We start from the raw sequence: 20,801 nt of genomic DNA on the forward strand, positions 1-20,801 counted from the left end.
AAGTCCAGACACATTTAGGCCCTTAATTCGTAGGGGAAATCGTCCTGTTTTCAGAGCCCATATCAGCCTACTTTCAGGCATCTCCCAGCACACGTGGGGATCTGGTTTTCCAGTTCACGGTCAATTAAGAGGGGAGATCAGACGACGTGAGGCCCGAGCTGACAGCAAGGACAGAGGAAGAAAAGCCCAAATACTAACCTAGAAAAACCAAGCAGCTTGGGACCTTTGCAGGGAGAGTGTATTCCCCAAACAGGACCGTGGACCAGAATCACCTGGGAGCTTTGTGACAATACAGATTCTAGGAGTGAGAAGTCACCACTTCAGCATGGCCTTGAGTACAGTGTAGGGCTGTATTATGGCATCCCTCGCCAGCTCACCTTCTTTGTGAGGACAGTTGTGATCTGAAAGGCCTGTTTAAGAAAGCAGCAACTTACACAATACATTTTTTATGATGATTGTAAAGCTCCAAAAGGCACCAATAAATTACCTTTTGACATTCATTGGGGGACATTATATTTAAAATCCCCCATGGATTAATGAACTTGAGTTGCCAAATTAAAGTTTATAAGGAAGTTATGCATAATAAAAAACAAACCGTAAGGGTTGAGCAGGAAGTCGAAGAAATTGGTGAATTAAAAGCACTGAAATTGAGCTAATCGTTGCTATAAACTCTCATAGCTTAAGGCTTTCTGCTTCATAATTTTCAACTTTACTCTGGAACTCAGGCTGATTTTCCTTGAAAATACTTCCTTTTTCTCTGATTGTACCTTCACGGTTCCTGTGATTGCAACATCTCCTATTTGCTTTTGGTTTGGCATTCATTCTACTCAGGTGTTTTTGGACTTGTCCTTAATCTCCTTTATTTTCTCTTATACATTTTTTATTCTGCTATTACCCCATCTTGAAAAACACATAGGTTTTATTTTCATTTCTCTAGTTACGATCTAAAATAAAATAAAAAGCTAAAATAAAAAGCTGCCCATCTGGGCATCGTTTTATTCATTTTTTTCATTAATTCAACAAATTTAGTAAAAGGAAAAACCACCCAAACCCCAGGCACCTGTTCCATGCAAGGCTCTGCACTGGGCACTGGGAACAGAGCAGTGAGTGGAACAGGTGTGGTCCCTACCCTCACGGGGCTTGTATTCTACTACATGAGACAGGCTGAAATAGCAGAGTGGAATAGGTGCCGTGAAGGACACACATAAAAGCCTGGGGTAGAGGAAAGTGGGGGACAAGGGACACCATGTCAGAACAGGTAGTTGCAGAAGTGTTTCCTGAGGAGGAAACATGCAAACCGAGATAGATATAAGGCAAGGAGGCAGCCCCGTAACAAGTAGGGGGAGAATCGTTCATGCTCTTCAAACAATCTCATTGTCAGTGCCGCCATCTTGAGAACACGCTCTCATCTCTCCCATCCTTGAAAGTCCTTTTGGCCCACTTTCCCGCCAACCACTGTCCGGTATCTCTGTGCTCTTTTGCAGCAAAACTCCGTGAAGAGCTGCCCGTGCTTGTTTGTCTTCTCTCTTCTCTCATTTTCTCATGAACCCATATGTTTGCTCCCCGACTCCAACACTGCGCTTGTCAAGGTCACCGTTGACTTCACTGGTCAGTCATCATTTTACTAGACCCATTTACCACCTTTGACAGAATCGATCCTCCTCCTTGGTATGCTTCCACTCTTGGCTTCCAGGATTCAGCCCTCTCTTGGTTTTCCTTCTGCCTAGCTGGTTACTGCTTCACAGGACAGTCACCCGTGCAGGTAGCCTCTGCCTCCTGACCCCCTTGATGTTGGGTGCTTCACGGCCCTTGGTCTTGGTCTCCTTTCTTTCTCTGTCTACCCTCTTTTCTTTAGTGATTGCATTTAGTCTCGTGGCTTTAAATACCGCTGAGGTGCCAACAACTAAGATTTGGACCTACCTCCTGAATTGCAGACTTGTCTCTCCATCTACCAGCCTGACATCTCATGACCACAGTCCAAAACTGAGTTCTTTACCACTGTCTTGTCTCCCGTCTGCTCCACCAGCTGTCTTCCCCACCTCAGCTGACGACAACCCCATCCTTCTAATTTCTCAGGTTAAACATCTTGGAGTCAACCTTGTATCTTCTTTTCAGTCAACCTCTCATAGGGAATCATGTTCACTGTTTCTCCAGATGTATCTGCTACATCTTCCCACCTCTCATGTGACCACCCTTGTCTGAGCTACCTTCGTCTCTCATCAGGGCCGCTGCAATAGCATCTCCTGCCTCTACCTGTTCTCCCTGTGCACTGTTGTTTTTTTTTTTTTTAAGTTTATTTATTTATTTGGAGAGAGACGGGGCGGGGAGGGGCAGAGAGGGAGAGAGAGAATCCCAAGCAGGCTCTGCACTGTCAGCACAGAGCCTGACGTGGGGCTCGATCCCACCAACCATGAGATCACGACCTGAGTAGAAATCAAGAGTCAGACGCTTAACCAATGGAGCCACCTAGGTGCCCCCCTCCCTGTACAATGTTGTAACATGCTGTTCTGCTGACCACCCTGCGGTGCCCCCCATTTCACTCATGAATGAAAGCCAAAGTGCTCAGAATGCCTCAGAGTCCCCATGATCTAGGCACTGCTTTGCTCTCTGACCTCACTTCCTGCCACTGCCATGGACTCCTTCCCACCCACACTGGCCTTCCTGCCATTCTTCACCAAGCCAGGCATTCCTTCAGCCTTGAGGCCTTTGCATTGTCTGTTCCCTCTCCTCTCCTCTCAGATATCTGCGTGGCCAACCCCCTCGCCTTTCAAGTAGCACTTCTCTGTGGGGCTTAGCCTGACCTTCCTGCTTAAAATTACAGCAGTTCCCCACCCCCACCCCCACAGTTCTTCTCACCTCGTTCTGATCATTTTTTGATTGCGTGAATCATCCTCAAATGCTGTATAATATCCTTATGCTGTGTGCGTATTACTTATTTCATGCCACGGCCCTCTGGAAGGAAAGCTCCAGAAGTTCTGCTTACTGATGTATTCCAAGCCTCTGGAGCAGTGCTGAGCCCTCTTGAGTGACCAAACAAATCAACCTCCCTTCGCAAACCAGCTCCCCTTCCCAACTTCTGCCGTTGATGTTGCCATGATCCTTTCTTCCCCACATTGAACTCTTGAGACCTTCTTTGTTCTTTCAGCCAACCCTTCACTGTGCACAATCCATTCCTTTCTGCCCTGCTCTGTGCTGTGTCTTTTTTTTTTTTTCAACGTTTTTATTTATTTTTGGGACAGAGAGAGACAGAGCATGAATGGGGGAGGGGCAGAGAGAGAGAGGGAGACACAGAATTGGAAACAGGCTCCAGGCTCTGAGCCATCAGCCCAGAGCCCGACGCGGGGCTCGAACTCCCGGACCGCGAGATCGTGACCTGGCTGAAGTCGGACGCTTAACCGACTGCGCCACCCAGGCGCCCCTGTGCTGTGTCAGTTTCCCACTGCCCTCTCAGGCCCTCGTTCCTTCTCCCCTGGAGTGTTGTTTATCCCACTCTGCTCTATTTCCTCTCCAGTGCATCTTGTCAGCCTCTGCCAGATAAATCTTTCTGACTTATCTGTACTGCCTCAATCACAGAACTCCTTGCCCAGTGAGTAAACTTTTTAACCCGATATTGAAATATTGATGCTTCAGGAGCTGTGAGAGTGGAGTCATGGGGTGCTGGGGCAGAGGAATGGAGTCGTGCTGGGGGAGAAACCGGTGGTGGTGGGGAATACTTTTCAGGAACGTTATTTTTCCCCCCTAAATAGGAAAAATGTCTGTTCATTTAACTGAAATTTTTGATTTAAAAAAAATTTCCTAAGCTTTAGATATCTTTAAGTATACATTGAAATGTTATGAGCACACTAAAAAATACATAACGGATTTTATGGACCTGAACTAACAAAATATATTCAGCTTTATAAAAAGCACCTAATGGAAAACAACAAAAAAAAAAATCCCATAAATTTTCCTTTCCACCAAAGGAGGAATCTTGGTCCCCCCAGGAGTTGTTTTTTTTCTTTTAACTTTCAACTTGAGCATGATAATATCTGAGTTCTTCACATTTCTATGCGTCTTGATTCTATACATCTCAAGTGCCTGATTAAAAAATAAGCAAAAGGTATGAACAGACACCTCACCAAAGGAGATATACAGGTAGCAAATAAGCATTTGTAGTGACATTCCACATCATATCATTGGGGAATTGCAAAGGTAAACAATAGTGATATGTACTGCACCCCTATTAGCATGGCCAAATCCAAAGCACGAACCACACCAAGTGTAGCCGAGGATGTGGAACAGTAGGAACTCCCTTCATAGTTAGAGGGAATCCAAGATGGCAAGTCATTTTTGGAAGATAGCTTGGTGGCTTCTTGCAAAACTGAACATGTTCTTACCATGGGACCCAGCAGTCATGCTCCTTGGTGCAAATGAGTTGAAAGCTTAGGCTAACACAAAAACCTACATATGGATGTTTATAGAAGCTTTATTCATAGTTGCCAAAACTTAGAAACAACCAAGATGTTCTTCAATAGGTGAATGGGTAAACCATGGTACATCCATACACCATATGGATGCATTCCATATACTAAAATAGTATTCAGTGATAAAAAGAAATGAGCTATCAAGCCATATAAAGATATGAAGGAAGCTTGAATGCATCTTACTAAGTGACAGAAACTGACCTGAAAAGGCTACCCGCTGTATGATTCCAACTATATGACATTCTAGAAAGGAAAATCTGTGGAGACATAAAAAGATCAGTGGTTGCCAGAGGTTGGGGGAAAGCAGGGTAAGTAGGCAGAAAAGGATTTTTAGGGCAGTAAAAATAGTCTACATGATACTGTAATGGTGGATACATTTCACTATACATTTGTCCAAACCCGTAGAATGTACAGCACCAAGAATGAACCATAGTGTAGACTCCTGACTTTGGTTGATAACAATGTGTCGATGTTGGTTGGTCGATAGTAACAAATGTACCACTCTGGTGGGGGATGTCGATGGGGGGGGGGGGGCAGGTGTGTGTATATGTGTGTGTGTGTGCGTGTTTGCGGGGTGGGCTATGCGAGAACTCTTTGTACTTTCCCTCACTTTTGCTGTGAATCTGAAACTGCTCTTACAAAATAAAGTATATTAATTTGGAAAAACACAGGAGTGCCTGCTTGCCAGGAGTACAGTAGATGCCTGTCCCATTCTGAAAATCATTTAACGGGACAGATCAGTATGTTCCTGAGCGACAATTGGCGAGGTAAAAAAATATGCGTATCATTCTTGGGCTTCCTGGATGACTCGGCTGAGCATCCGACTCTTGATTTCGGTTTAGGTCATGATCTCACAGTTCGTGAGTTCAAGCCCCGTGTTGGGCTCTGTGCTGAGCGTGGAGCCTGCTTGAGATTTGCTCTCTCTCTCTCTCTCTCTCTCTTTCTTTCCATCTGCCCCTCTCCCCCACTCATGCTCTCTCTCTCTTTCAAAATAAATAAATAAACATTAAAAAAACCAATATGCTCAGCTTTCTTGGGAATGACCCATCTGAACTCCTGACGTTGTGGCCACACCATTCTCCCTTGCTCCATTTCAGCCTCTTCCACCCATCGCTATGCCCTCCCATGTAAAGACTCCTCCCATAGAAGCCTTTCACCTCTAAAGTCATAGTCCCAGCCACTGACCATCCTCAAACGTTGCCAATGCCAAGCTATACCAAGCACTTGGGCCCGTCCGCTTTCTCCTGTCTAGCAGCCTCCTCTGCCCTTGTTGCCTCCCCCATTCTACTTAGCCTCCAAGATCCAGCCTTCATCCCCTTGTCTCAGCACCTTAAAGCTCCCTTACCCTGTCTACCTTCACACCCAGCGACAGCACGCCCACCTCCGGATGAGCCCATCTCTGCATCTCACACCTCTTATGCAAAGGTCCCTCACAGTCCCAGTGAGACTGTGGTCACAACACATCTCAGTCGGACCCTCTTACACGTCAGCTCTCCAGCTCCTGAAACTGAGAAGCGGATTCTGGCTGAGGAGATTGTATCTAGGAGGGATTTCCTGCTTCAGCCAGGTGATAATGCACCTCCTCTGCCTCCCCCCACCTCCCGCCTGCCACACTTAAAGGAACCAGCACAGCTCTTTGTCTGAAAGACATTTCACTATCATAGGTGGAATAGTTAGTTGTTCTCCCCCCCAGGAAACCCAGTTTAGTGATCAAAGAGACTCATGGAGTTATATTTCATTTCTTCCAATAACAGAAGTTTGGGATTAAAATAGGGATTTCGCTTATAAAATACAAGAATAATGAAAGAAAGAAAGAAGCCTTAAAATGCTGTTACCACATATCAAGGCATGCTTCAAAAGCTTAAAAAGCCAAACTATTCTGTTGATGTCGGTCATTTTAGAAGCATTCAGGTATTATCTTTAGGAACAGACTCACTTTTTACTTCCTTGGTTCTTATTTATTTTCCCCAGAACTGAAGATGTCAAGGAAAATGTGCTGGCAGTTTTACTCATTGTCCTGGTTTCCCTACTCGGATTTCTGACCTTGAACCAAGGCTTTTGCAAAGACATGTGGGTGCTCCTCTTCTGCCTTGTCATGGCCAGCTGCCAGTATTCCCTGTTAAAGGCAAGACCACATCTAATTCTTACCATCACTAATGTATCCTTGAAATCATGAGATGATGACACAGACACTTCTGATTTGTGTTCTAGAGCGTTCAGCCTGACCCCGCCTCGCCAATACACGTAAGTTTCGAATAACAGGCAAGTAGCTTGTCTCGTCTGCTTGTGTTGAAGAGAGGGGAACAAAATCTGTCCAAGAGGCAAAACATATATCAATGTGTATCTATTGAATATATACATAGAAATATGAATGCATCGTTGCCGATTTCAGGCTAGATCTGAGAGTGTGGTGTGAGTGGCAGTGGTGGGGGGGTGTACAGGGTGGCGAGGGTCTTTTCTATCCCGCTGGACTCATGTCAGAGTAGACCATGCAGCCTGGTGTGGGAAGGCCGGGCTATGCAGTCAGACTGCCTGCTTTTGTTTCCTGGTTCCTCCGCTTGAACGTTGAACTCAGAAGAAGATACATGTACTTGCCATGTCTCTGTTTCTCTGTTTCTCTGCATGCAAATAAGGATGATAAAAATGCCTGTCGGGATTAAATAATCTATTTAAATTCCTTAAAACGGTGCCTGGAACATAGACATTGCTTAGTAAGTGGGAGCTATCGTTGTTGGTAATATCAGTTGTGTAAGCATGAACCATTTTTCTCTTTATGTGAAGCTGATCTCCTCCTAGTCCACATTTTCGAGAGTATTGTTACTTTTCTCCCACATGATTTTGGGCTCATTTAGAACTGAGACGCTGGGTTCACCGATACTGACCTGTTGGTGCTCCGGCATCCTTCCGTGAGCTCGGAATCACACATAGCTTCCTCTGACCCAGCTGCCCTTCCCTTGCAGGATGCTAAGTGACAGGGTCCGGCACTGTCCCTGCAGGTACCCTGGCTACCACATGCCTTTGGTCTAATCCCCTGCCCGGTGGACCTCTCAGCTCTTAGAGGGCTTTCTCTTCTTTGTTAGGGTGAGCTGTGGGCCCCCAAGAAAACCGGAGAAAGGAAGCTTGATCTGAGCTCCATTGTGCTTTTGAAAAATTCATATCCAGGATTTAGGACTGCTTTTAAATCTGTGATAGCTCATGTTTAGCTCATAGTAATTAAGAAAAGCTTATAATTGGACGATCACATGGCATACGTTGCTATCTTGTTAAATTCCTCTGTTCCCCGTAATTGGTTTACATATAATACATCTTCTTTTTATTCCAGAGTCTGAATGTCAAGATGAGTAGAAGCAGCATAATTAGGGTATTAAGATGTATTGTTGTGATTATCGTCAGAAATCTGGGTTAGCTGGAGTGAGCAGAGATGTGGAACTCTGAAATTTTTTGTTCGAGCCCACCCTAGATGCCACGTCCTCCCCTTCTGCTTCAGTAAATAAACCCTCCTTTCGAGTGATGACACCTCAGTGTCACCGTTTTTCTGGGTGACTTGGGGGAGGGGTGTTACGTGCTGTTAAACATTCATTTCCCACATGTACCTTCAGCAATAATGCAGAACATGCTAGTAAAGGTGGATGGTGAATACAGCTGCATAATCCCTGTGGATTTGTCAAGTCTGTTAGCAACAACCCTATGTCATCGCTCCAAGTTGGAGTTACATTGTCTATGTTGGTCTAGCTCCTCGAGGACTCAGTCAAGTAGCTATTCCTTTCCCCAAGCAAGCGTGTCATAGTGAGGGAGTTAAGAAATGACTTCTCTTACTGTCATAGTAAGACATAGCCAGACACCTGTTTATTAATTCTTGTACACCGATTTCTAAGTAGATTAGTCCCTGATTTGATTTGGCCTTTTTTTTTTTTTTTTTTAACAGTTCTGGTGGGGAGAGAAAATACGGTAGCTGCAAAATGTTTCCTCTTGCAATCTGACTGAACCATGTGGGCATTTAGAAGGCAAATTTATTGTCTCCAGTTTATAAATGTGGAGACCTCAGAAAGGAGATGGTCAGGGGAGCTGACCAAGGCTGGGCGCAGAGATGGCTCTCAAGCCTGCTGCCGACGCCAGCCCCGGTCATCAGACGGACCAAAGGGCTTTCCAGAAATGACATTGTTTTGTACATTGTAGGGGGAGGGGTCATTAATAAATTCAGACACTTCTTGCTCTGAGAGTGATTGACCGACTTTTCTTTTTTTTTTTTTGTTTCCTTCTGGAGAACACAGGTGGCAGATTTTGAGCAAGTTGTTAAAACCAGAAGATAGCAAAATAGAAGTCACAGTTTTGCATAACACTGTATATTTCAGATGTAAATGCAGAATTAATGACGTGCTAATAGATACGGTACAGTAGACCCTGGGCCTGGAAGAGATGTGTCTGGTTATAAAAGAAAACAGGTCTAGCAGAGCTTAAAAAGTGATGGTTCAGGTGGATACTGGCAGCATCTGAGGATCAGACTGTCAATAAAGCAGTGGATGGACGAGGAAGCTTTTAACCGGCGTACCCAGATCTGTGCACAGGTCTAACCAACAGTAACCACTGATGATCACCCGGGAAGCAAAATTCAGTAGGAAACGTTAAGAGGCAGCAGAAAACTGGCATCTCCTGCACAGAGCCAGACTCAGGTGTCTTTCCCAGCAGCAGCAGGGATTCTGAGTTGGGGTGGCTGAGGCAGCGCCTGGGAATCTGCATTCACCGCCCTCCCTCCCCCCGACGGGGGATGACAGTGGTGGTGATCTCAAATGATACATGACAAACGCTGGGGTGGCATGCAGATTTAGGGATTTGAATCCAGCCTGACCATGTACAAAGTATGAGATCTTGGGCAAGTTAGTTCTCTGCACCTCAGGTTTTTCGTCTGTGAGAGAGGAAATCATGACAGAGGAGCATAAGGGGATTGGACAAGATAAGGTGCTCAGGTGCTCAGCACAGTATCCGGTAGTACGGTGGAAGCACTTGACGAATCTTAGCAACTTTTTTACGGCTAAACTGTGAACGAGAGCAGCCTCAGTTGGATTTGGTGAAGAGCAGATTGGACAATACGTGTAATGAGCCCGGCGCAGGGCCTCGAGTGACTCAGTCCTCTGTAAACGTTTCTTTCCTTGTCTCCTTCCACTCGGCGTAGTTATCGTTTCGTTGCTTACAGTACCAACTCCAAAGAGCAAGGGCTGTATCTTGTTATGTGTTCTCCTCGGTGAACTACGGCAACTATACAGTGAGGACATTTGGTACCACTTCCTGTTATGTAGAAAATCATCGGGAATGATTTTTGTGAATACGCTTCCGATCTTGGAACAGCTTTAGAGGTACAGAGCGCTTGGGAAGATAGTACAGAGAGCTCCCACATACCCACACCCAGTTCCCCTACTTGTTATTTACCTCTTGCATCAAATTGTGACATTTCTGGCAATTAGTGAGCCAATATTGATACATTGTTAGTAACCAAAGTCCATATTTTACTCAGAGTTCCTTAGTTTTAACCTGATGTGCCTTTTCTGTTTGAGGACCTCATCGAGAATAGCACATTATGTTTAGTTATCATGACAGCTTCTCAGACTTTCCTTATTTTTTGATGAGCTGGACAGTTTTGAGGAGTATTGGTCAGGGATTTTGTAGACTGCCCCTCAGTCGGGATTTATCTGATGTCTATTTTATGATTAGACCGGGGTTATAGAATTTTGGGAGCAAGACCATTGAGGGGAAAAGCCATTTTCATCACATCATGTTGAGGCTATGTACCGTCTACGTGACATAACCGCTGTTGGTGTTGACCTTGATCACCTAGGTGGGGGTAGTGTCTGTCAGAGGAATGATATTAAATGACCTATAAAATTTTTTCTCAGTCCTCAATCTTAGAAATAAGAAGGTCAACTGAGTCTTAGTGGTTCTTGACTGAAAATTAAATTAGGTTTATCTCTTCAGTTGTGTATTTCCTTTGCTCAAAAAAATAGTATTCTTTAAAGCATGAGCCATTCCAAATTGCCTTCTCTGAATTCTTTTATGCTTAATTTCTGCCATGAAATCAGGGCAGAACTTAAGTGATCACGTTTCCCTCTGTCGGTCACTGTCATTGAGGGAAATGCTGAGGTAGTGGGAAACCGTAAAATGGAAGGGTGGCAGAGTGGATGGCACATTGGGCACTGTTTGATGTCCATTTCACTGCCTCCTTGGTTGGACAACGGCATTGACCCATTTGTCAAGATTCACAGACGGGAAAGCTAAGAAGTTGGCCCCGAGATATATCATTCTGTGAAATTAAGTAATAAACTAAATTAAATTATAAACTAAGCTTACAGAAACTCTTTTGCCTATGCCTTTTTAATTTTTAAAGTAACTTGTCAAATTTCTACCATATTTAGACTCCAGTAGCATCTTATTTTATTATTTGTTTCATTTTTAGAGAGAGAGAGAAGGAGCAGGGGAGGGGCAGAGTGACAGAGAGATTCCTAAGCAGGCTCCACGCTCAGCATGGACTTTGAAGCTGGGGTCGATCCTACGACCCTGGGATCATGACCTTAGCTGAAGCCAAGAGTTGGACACCCAACCGACTGAGGCACCCAGGGGCCCCTGAAGTAGCATTTTAATAGTCATCTGTTAGGAATTATTTGACCTTTTGGTTGCTGCTTATCGCCTCTACCGCCTTCTCTAAAATGTTTTGGATCCTTACATATACCCCAGTATGAGTCACGGAATACTTACTGGCTCCGGTTTTACTGGGGCTCTTCTCTCTGTAGGGCAGTGGCTGCCTGGTCCCCAGCTTTCCCCCTTTTGCTCCACATCCAAGGGGGACTGAAGTGTATGGTTAAAAATGCTCAGGCATTTGCTAATGCTGATTTGCTAATGCTAAAGTGAGAAAAAACCCATCACCAGGCACAAACAGATATCTGAGTAAACAGATCGGTACCATCGTAATGAACTATGAAACAGCCAACTCCTATTTTAACGATGGGGGTTCACGTCAGTGAACAGTGCGCCAGAGCAGTGGACGGAGTATGCCGTTAATGTTCTAGTGAATGTTCTAATGAACACCGTCTAGAGTTCAAAGTCTTTTTTTTTTTTTTTTTTGATACAATTTATTGTCAAGTTGACTAACATAGAGTGTGTGCAGTGTGCTCTTGGCTTCGGGAGTAGATTCCTGTGATTCATCACTACATAGAACACCCAGTGCTCATCCCAACAAGTGCCCTCCTCGATGCCCATCACCCATTTTCCCCTCTTCTCCATCAACCTCAGTTTGTTCTCAGTGTTTATGGTTTGCCTCCCTCTCTGTTTGTAACTATTTTTTCCCCTTCCCAGTGCCCACCCAGCCTCCGAATCCTTGCTCCGCCACACCGCTTTCTGTGTGGGAAGCCGGGGGTAAATTTCGTAATTTTGCAAAAAATTATTATTAAAACTTATGCCGCAGATTACCCTTGGCAAAATGAGAATAGTAAGTACTTCTTGGCGCGTCCCGGGGACTGGCCACGTGGGTAGAATGGTGCCTGGGGCACAGGAAAGGCGGGACAAATGTTAGCTCTTGGTGCCCTGGCCATTCACACCGGCCAAAAAAATACCAGGTCCTGAATGTGGCCAGACGAGAACGTGTGCAGACTCTGCAGGTATGAGGTGCTCTCTCTCCTGCCCTGCGGACTGAGGGTGCACAGAGCCCAGGGCTGGCACCTGCGGCCAGCTGAGATGGGGGGGGTCGCAGCGTGACCTGGTTAACAGGGTTAACAGCCCAGATTTACTCACCACCGAGGCCCAGCTGCACCCCAGGTTCTCTGACACCCCGTCTTCCCTTATAATAAACACCTTTTATATTTGTCTTAATAACTTTGAAGCCTTTGACTAGCCCCCTGTCTTGCTATGGGGATGATTCGAATGGCCTTGTCCCCTTAGCCACGTGCACCACGACTCTCCAGAGGTGGGGTCCCCGGAGGTGTTGATTCTCTGGCTTCGCCCTTCCAGAAGCTGCCCTGGCCCAGACCTCGTACACGTGGGTGGGGCTGGTGGGAAATCAGAGGCATGCGCAGACAGCCTCCAGGATGCCCCACAGCTGATGTCAGGGGAGCTTCCCCAGGGCATTTTCAAGTTGAAACCACATGGCTGGGGTGGGGTGGGGTGGGGTGGGGGGGAGGGCGGGGAGGGAGGGATAGTTGGAGGAGTTGCAAAAAAGACTGATCAGACTTGACCTGGTGGAACTAGTGGAATTTTTTCTCTTGAAAAAAAGAAAAAGCAATCCTTGGGGGGGTCTGATGATTGATTTGCATGGGAAAGAAGGAATTGGAGAGCAAAGGAATTTTATTAGGGGACTTTCTTAGGAATGAAGGAAAATAAAAGTCATGTCTGTGCCACCTGTTAGGGTCACGCTTAGAACGGTTTGGGGACCCAGAACATGCAGTGAGGTGAGACATTGGTGGATGATGAGGGCAGGCTGTTTGTGAGGGAGCCAGCCTTACGTTTTGTTTCATAAATTACAATTACAAGGAAGCATTCCCCTGCCCATTAACAAAGTTTGACTTACCAGATTTAAGATGGGATCACAGACTTGTTCCAGGCCAGACTTTCAATTCCTAGAAAATGTATTTTTAAACCTTTTAGGAAAAGGAAGAATCGGGACAAGTGGGAAGTCGCTCTTTAATTATATCTCCTGTATGGTGTCACTTTGAGGAAGGTCTTGTGTGTTTGTATACCAAGTATCTATCGGTAGCAACCAGAGTTAGAAATGCATTACAATCCCACTTAGGCTTTAGTTTTGACTTTTTTTTTTTTTTTAATGCAGAGAAAGTATTTCCATACCCATTAATCTATGACCCAGTTGGATTCAAAAGGAAATCATAAGAGTGCAAATGTTCCTTCAAGACTGAGGCTGGATTCAGGGCCAAACATAGCCAGCCCCCACGGACAGCCTGTGTTTTCTTTCCTATTAAAAGATGGTCTCAGAATAGGACCATCTCTAGTATAGAAGCAGTGGCAATTTAAATTGCATTTCTAAATATAACACGTTCAAGGCAGTGACTTTAAAAATTCACATCCAAAGCCGTATCACTTTCATCTTCACTTTTTATACCCAAGGTAGTTCATGAATTGCAAAGAATATTCTCCCCCTAATTCATTTTTGGTGGTGTTTTGAGCCTTATGAATTGTGCACTGATTTGTGACATGTAAATTCTTCATTGGCTTTTGCCCTGGAAAGTTTGGTGTTCTATCTTTCCCATAATTTTCCTATCCATTCAAGGAGAAGAATAAACATGTTGCTACTTCTCCTCATAACAACATTTTGAGGGCCAAGATGAGATCTGTTAAGCTTTTGGTCCTCCTCAAAGGAAAATGTATATAAATGTTGAGTTTTTAAAAATTGGATTATTCCCCCACTCCACACTAAGACATTTTCTGCAATCTCTGTGGGTATAACTTTGTATCTGTATTGCCTTGCTTTTTAAGACAGAGAAATCAAAGCCCACAACTTACAATTCTATTTCTTAATAGTAGTGGGGCTCAAGTTAGACCACATAGGGCAAATAATGGCTTATATTAGTTTTGCATTTGAAATGAACAATACAAATGGAAGTTTCACTGTTAGGGGATCACTGATTAGATCTAGATTGTATCTAAGGATGGTAATTAAATTTTCAGCTAAATCTTGTTGAGTCTGAGAGGCATAACATTCTTTTTGATATTCTTCTCCTTAATTGTCAGAACGAGCATCAGAGTTTTTTTTTTTTTTTCTCTTTTCCTGGTGATTTGTGTATATGAATTATGCTGGGAGCGGGGGGAGAATGTTGTATGGTATAAGTTGTATGATATGATATAAATTTCTGGCTATGAGATTTTTGTCATTTAATCCAAATAATAGGTACCATTCAGATATTGTGTTTGTTTTCTAGGGACACAACCAAATCATAACATATAGCAGACCAATCTATTTTTGTGTGCTGTGTGGCCTTATTTTGCTTCTTGACACAGGGGCCAAAGCCCGGCACCCTCCCACTTACGTTGTCTATGGCCTGAAGCTCTTCTCTCCAAGGTCCCTCCAATCAGCTAGGGACCTGTTAATAGGTGAGTGAATTGGGGGGTTGTGGGGAAGGATATAGAGGTGGGAGGATATGTCTCCCCTTTGTATTCTGAATCGCTAGTTGGAGAAACCTCCTTATTTGATTACTGGATGAAAAGAGATGCATCTCTCTTTTGGCTTGTATACCTTTAGAAGCTGGAGCCCCAGAGCATTCAATGGCAGAATCATTCTAAAGCATTGTGGTATCAATGACACAGAAGTTGTAACACTGTAATACCTTTTTTTTTTTTTTAATGTCTATTTTTGAGAGAGAGAGAGAGTGTGAGCTGGAGAGAGGCAAAGAGAGAGGGAGACACAGAATCTGAAGCAGGCTCCAAGGCTCTGAGCTGTCAGCAGAGTTGGATGCGGGGTTTGAACTCATGAACCGTGAGCTCATGAGCTGAGCAAAAGTCGGACCCTTAAGGGACTGAGCCGCCCTGGCACCCTGCAACACTGTAATATCTGAAGGCTGGTTGCTGTGGTGCCTGGTGTGAGGCATCGGTGGGGCTCCCCAGGGTGAGGGGGTTTTGCCACCTGGGTGGCCGTCCCAGGTGGGACAGATTGTCACATGGCATATGGCACATGGCACAGACATTCTAGTAACGCTTGAGTGTGTATGGTTCTCCGTCGAGGTAGAGTCCTGGGCATGCTGGTCACCCAGTCTGTCCCTGGTACTCTGTGCACACCTTTAGGTCCAGACGGAGTTTCGTGTGATGTGCCCTATTTACACGGGAAGCCTGCACAGTGTGATGGTTTCGAGCCCAACCTCTGGAGCTGGGTGCCTGGCCGTTTGAATTCTAGCTCTGCCACGTTACTAGTTATGTGACCTGGGGAAAAATTCTTTTGTGCTGTGGGGACAAAAATGGTAGTCACCTCAGGGGTTGGTTCAAGTTTGAAATGTGTCCGTGTATTTAAACATACAGAAGAGGGCCGGGCACCGGGTATTAGCGATTATCATCATCCTTCTGTGAAGAGGCTGCCCCAGTGTCACCTGCAGCTCTGAGGGCTTGCCTCGTAATGCCCTGAGAATTCTTGCGATGACCTCCAGGGGTTGACACACACACCAGCCTGTGACTGGCTGTGATCACGTTGCCCAAATGGATTGGTAAAGGGCAACTATCGGAGATATCAGCCCCCGGATCTATTGCTTTCCAGTTGGATATCTTACTCAGGAGGAGCTTTTCAAAGCCATAGGGCCCATATCATTCTTTCTCTGGCCCCCATGACAGCTTCCTGAGTCTCTCTAGTGGACTGGAAAGGGCCCTCCACTATGGCATATCTTCGTGTTCCTTGTAGGTGACACCGAGGTAGACATTGCACTCTCTGACTCGCCTTCTCAATCACCATCCCCCCACTCCTCTTCCTGCTGTGTTGGTAGCAAACTATTCGCTCCCCCATACCCAGCCCCAGATAAGCCCACCTTTGTGCCCACAACATCTCTCTTCCTGTTACATACACACACGCATGCATACACTCCGAGAAAGACTTCAGTTACTTTTATCTTCTTATAAATGTGCTCTCCCATCTCCCTCCTGAGATTAGCTGCAATGGAAAGTGCAGCGTTTGAGTGGATGCAGATGCCCAGTCACGGTTGTGCATGCTGGAGACCGTCCTTTCCTGTTTCCTCTTAGCCAACGGCAGCGCTGGGGTCCGGAGCTCAACGGCACAGGAGGGCCTGGGGATTAGAGGTGGAGAGGGCATGACAGCATTTTGGAAGATGTTCAAGAAACAGATGTCTGTGTCAAAATGTTGCCTTCCCTCTCTGCACCGCACACTCAACCTTGGGCACCTCATGACCATCTTTTCCTAGGGTCTCGAGCACGGGTTAGTGCTGATAGAGTTCCACCTCTTACAAATCCTTGTGACCTGATCTGGAACCCTAACTACCCTGGCACACCTCTTCATCTCATGCTCATGTCTTGTGTTCCTCTTCTGTGGTGCCCCAACCCCCTTGACCATGCTAGTTGATGGTCCATTCCCCTAAGCATGGTCCCGTCTTCCGTCCCCCCAAACCATACTTTTCAGAGCACCAAACCCATTGTGTGGTCATCGGCTGCACTTGTGATATTTGACTAACGTCTGCTCCCTCACTAGCTTGTATGCTGCTGGAGTCAATCCGGGCATGGCGGAGGCCACGCCTCCTTTCTCACCCTGAATCCCTGGCACCCTGCCCTGTGTCTGGTAAATACAGGCACTAAAGAAATGTTTGTTGAGTGGATGAACGAATGAACACAGGGAAAGCTTATATAGTCCTTTTTGGCCTGTTCAGCTCAGCCTTTCAGTAAGTAGGGACTTCATAAGCACCCCCTGAAGATGATCTGTAGAAAGAGGAAGAAAAGCATGGCATCCATTCCATTTAGAAATTGTTTTTCTGTACATGGGCGTCTCCACCATTTCTCTCTATTTAATTTGCTACTATAAACAAGCCAATGGCATTGCAATAAATGTGGTTGTCTTGGCATAGCAAATTTGCCCTGGCATCAGAATGTGAAACGTTATCAGGGCCCCAAAAGTAAGACCTTAATGTACTTGGTGAGATTTTACTTTTAGCAGAAACCCTTGTTCTCAAATAAGCTACTGGCTATGTATATTCTCATGTTATTTTTCTTCAGACCAATTCCATTGAGGAGTGGAGATGGGGCAGGGAATGTGGCATTTTGCATCTTTCTATCTGGAATTCCCTTTCCCTCATTAGAGCTTTTCCTTAATACATGTTTTTTTGTCTGCTTGTCAACAGTGACAGGTAAAAATAGCGATAAATAATCCAGCAAGCCAACTAAATGACTTCTGGGATAAAGAAAAAGGGAAAACTAGAACAATAGCAATCCCTACGGAGTGAATGTGTTAAACACACTAATTTGCACCGAGCAGGAAAAGATTGTGGAACAGATTTAGAACAACTGGGAATGAGAGGAAGGGGATAGAGGTATATACTGTTTTTCTGACTCGATAGGGGAAGGCGAGGGCAATTCTTCTTTATGGAACCTCTCCACCTTCTGTCCCTCATTAGCAAGGGATGTGAGTGGATAATAACTGCTGCCATTGTTAAGTTCAGAAACCAACAGGGAGAGAAGAAAAAATCAGGAGGAAACAAAAGGTTATTGGGAGAAAAAGGAGTGTGTGTTTTCCGATAGCTGCCATAACAAAGTACCGCTAATAGGTCCCTGAGAACATCAGAGATGTCTTGTCTCATAGTTCTGGAGGCCAGGAGTCTAAAATCTCTGAAGGCACGAGGGAAGGGCCTGTCCCAGAACTCCCTCCTTGGCTCATAGATGGCCTTGTCCCTGTGTCTGTCCACTTCATCTTCCCTCTGTGTGTGTCTGTCTCTTTGTCCAAATGTCCAAATTCCCCTTTTTTATAAGAATGTCAAGGTTATTAGATCAGGGCCACCCAGACGCCCCTCACGGCTCATGGGATTGAGCCCCACATCGGGCTCTGCGCTGACAGCATAGCACGGATTCTGCTTGGGATTCTCTCTCTCCCTCTCTCTCTCTCTGCCCCTCCCTTGCCCCCTCTCTCAAATTAAATTAATGCATTTAAAAAGAAAAAGGACAGGAGAGAAATAGGAACTTAGCCCACGTGACCTTGTTTTCCATCAGGTGGTCTAAAGGTGCTATCTGCTTCTCGTGCTGTGATGCTCCTCTGGCTGGTGCTGGGAAAGGTGACATGGTTCTTAGAATCATGCCTTCTTGCTGATATTTCTGTTACCTGCTGCCACTCCTGCTTTCTGCTCAACACCATGAACCCATCAGAGGGAGGAGAGGCGGCCAGGGGAGGGGAGCTGGAAAGGGGCGGGGAGCTGACCCTGCCTCCTCTGCCTCCCAGGGCAGAAGGGGTTGAATGTGAGCCAGTGGTGGGAGATGAGTCAGGTGGAAATTGGGTGGGTAGGGAAGATGGAGAGGCTGCTTATCTTATTTAATGCAAAGAGAGGAGCATCTCAAAGGCAAGCCTCTCAATTATGTAATAGAACAATGCAAGAAGGTGGGATGTACGTTGCCAGGAGGCAGGGAACTTGGGGACGTAAGAAAGACAGAGTCGGTGGCAGGGACTTGTTGCTTTTATAGGCTGGGGCTGGGGCTGGGGTTGGGGGATGGTGAGTTAAAGACATAGAAACACTGAGGGTAATATTCTTATATAATTTTCCCCTCTAAGATCCCTCATAGATATTCAGCATATCCCTGTGGGCACTTCTCTTTCATTATAAGGGACAATTCTTTCTTTTTATTTTCGGGAGGGAGGTGAAGGGACCTCTGAGTATCCCTTGCCTGTGCTCAGTCAGACATGGAGACCTCTGGGCTGGAATTTTTAATACTTTCCATTCGGGTAACTTCAGCAAAAGCCGGCGAGGGAGGCTGTCTTTGTAATTATCCCCCTGATGAGGAAGCCAAAAGGTCTTCAGTGTCTTAGTATCGTACTTCAAAAGGAGCAGGAGCAAAGCTAGAGTGTGCCCTGAGATGGGGTTGGGGGGGGGCAGGAGAACGAGAAGAAATGCTTGGGTGCTGGAGGTACAGGCGATGGTGATTCACCGTTGTAGCTGTAATTAGTAGTCATGGCCAGGAATACGGCTCCCTGCAAGAAACACCTGTAAGATGGTTTGGCCTAGAGGGGTGCAGTGGTACTGCGGGGTTACCTGGTGAAGCGAGGAGTTCTGGACGCGGAAAGGGTTCAGGCAAGATGAGGTGGCTGTCGTTTGCAGCACGACCCCATGCACTGCGTGGATCCCTTTCAGATCTGAGTTTTCTGTTTTCCGTTAGTCCTTCCGACCACAATCCCCAGCCTACAACAACGCATCTCCAGTAATGCCACCCTTGGAAGTAGATGGAGGTTTTGTGACGAGTTGCTGGAATGTACCCCTCTCCTCTGCCCGGTGACACCTCACATTTGTCTTCTCTGTGTGTCTTCTATGAAGGCTGTTTCTGGGGCTCAGTATAGTTCATCCTCAGGACAATTAGTTAACACACAGATAAGGCATCTTGAAGACACGCAACATATACATTCACATCAACTGTGTAGGTTTCAGGTTTATTTCCATGTTATTTTCATTCTGTGTGTTCTCTCTCTCAAATTAAACCTAATAGTAGTAGGATAGAATAGTAACGAGTATCATTATTCACATTAAAAAAAGAAGCTACAATGTTTTTATTTATAAATGTTGCTTGGCAAGAAACGGGACTGTACCAGAAGTTTCTGCATTTATGGTAATTATTAGGGAAAATGAGGAGTAGGGAAGAAGTGAGAGAAAATTATAGACCCTCTCAGTGGTATGCTAAGAAAAAAAACCTGTTCACAGGGAAAATTGCCAGTAGCCACAGGGACTTTTTCTTTTACTTTTGGAAAAAGGACAAAATAACCTCAGCAACTTCACGTGTAATTTTCTAACTGTTCTAATGCAAAAACCATTTAGCTCCTTTTTAAAAATATATATATATTTTATTTTAGAGTGAGAGAGTGGGAGAGGAGGCAGAGGGAGAGAGAGAGAGAGAGAGACAATCCCAAGCAGGTTCTGCACTGACACGGGGCTCAGTCCCACAACCCTGGGATCATGACCTGAGCTGAAATCAAGGCGCCCTGGCTGCTTCTTTATTCACACGAACTATGGCCTGACACATGAGATGCGTGGGCTCCCCACCTTGCTCCCCTTCCACCTTCCTGGCTTTGAAAAGAGTAATGATTTCCTTCTCTCATACATCCTGGGAAGGATCTAGACGCTGGGCTCCATGTGGACTGCCATCCTTCCGCTGTGGCCAGGAAACTCGGGTTCTGCATGCACGGCCACAGCATCTCTGGCCAAGGCTCCCCCGTGTCTCCCACCAGCGTAGCACCCTCAGACCATGACTCACTGGCTCCAGTCCTTTTTGCTTCCATAGTTGTGGTTTCATTGCCTCATGTATTTCTCATAGAGAATACTTCTTTTTGAGAGAGAGAGTGTGAGCAGGGGAAGTACAGAGAGAGGAGGGAAGACGGAGAGAATCCCAAGTAGGCTCCATGCTGTCAGCACAGAGCCTGACATGGGGATTGAACCCACAGACCCTGACATCCGACCTGAGCCAAAGTCAGATGCTTGACTGACTGAACCACTCAGGCACCCTGCATGCTTTCTTGAACATTTTCCAATATTCAGCTGCCTTAAATATTGTTTCACACCCGTACTTTTCCCTGGAAGTTCTTCATTCTTGGTGTGGTTTTTGCCACATGCACAGCGCTTGAGAAGGTGAACTAATGCAATCCCATCACACCTTCCCTCTGCCCCTATCCTGGCC

The 20,801-nt window shown here is 45.6% G+C and overlaps 1 protein-coding gene across 1 annotated transcript in view; it reads left to right on the forward strand.

The window, feature by feature from the left end:
* The window catches only part of LOC125147565 (pecanex-like protein 2), a 291,684-nt gene that overhangs the window by 57,173 nt on the left and 213,710 nt on the right, over positions 1 to 20,801 (forward strand). The window contains exons 13-15 of the mRNA XM_047824659.1: positions 6,435 to 6,588; positions 6,675 to 6,707; positions 14,375 to 14,546. Coding sequence (XP_047680615.1) covers positions 6,435 to 6,588; positions 6,675 to 6,707; positions 14,375 to 14,546 — 359 coding nt within the window. The remainder of the gene's footprint in view (positions 1 to 6,434; positions 6,589 to 6,674; positions 6,708 to 14,374; positions 14,547 to 20,801) is intronic.

This window comes from Prionailurus viverrinus, chromosome D2, assembly GCF_022837055.1.
Source record: "Prionailurus viverrinus isolate Anna chromosome D2, UM_Priviv_1.0, whole genome shotgun sequence".
In the NCBI taxonomy this organism is placed as follows: domain Eukaryota; kingdom Metazoa; phylum Chordata; class Mammalia; order Carnivora; family Felidae; genus Prionailurus; species Prionailurus viverrinus.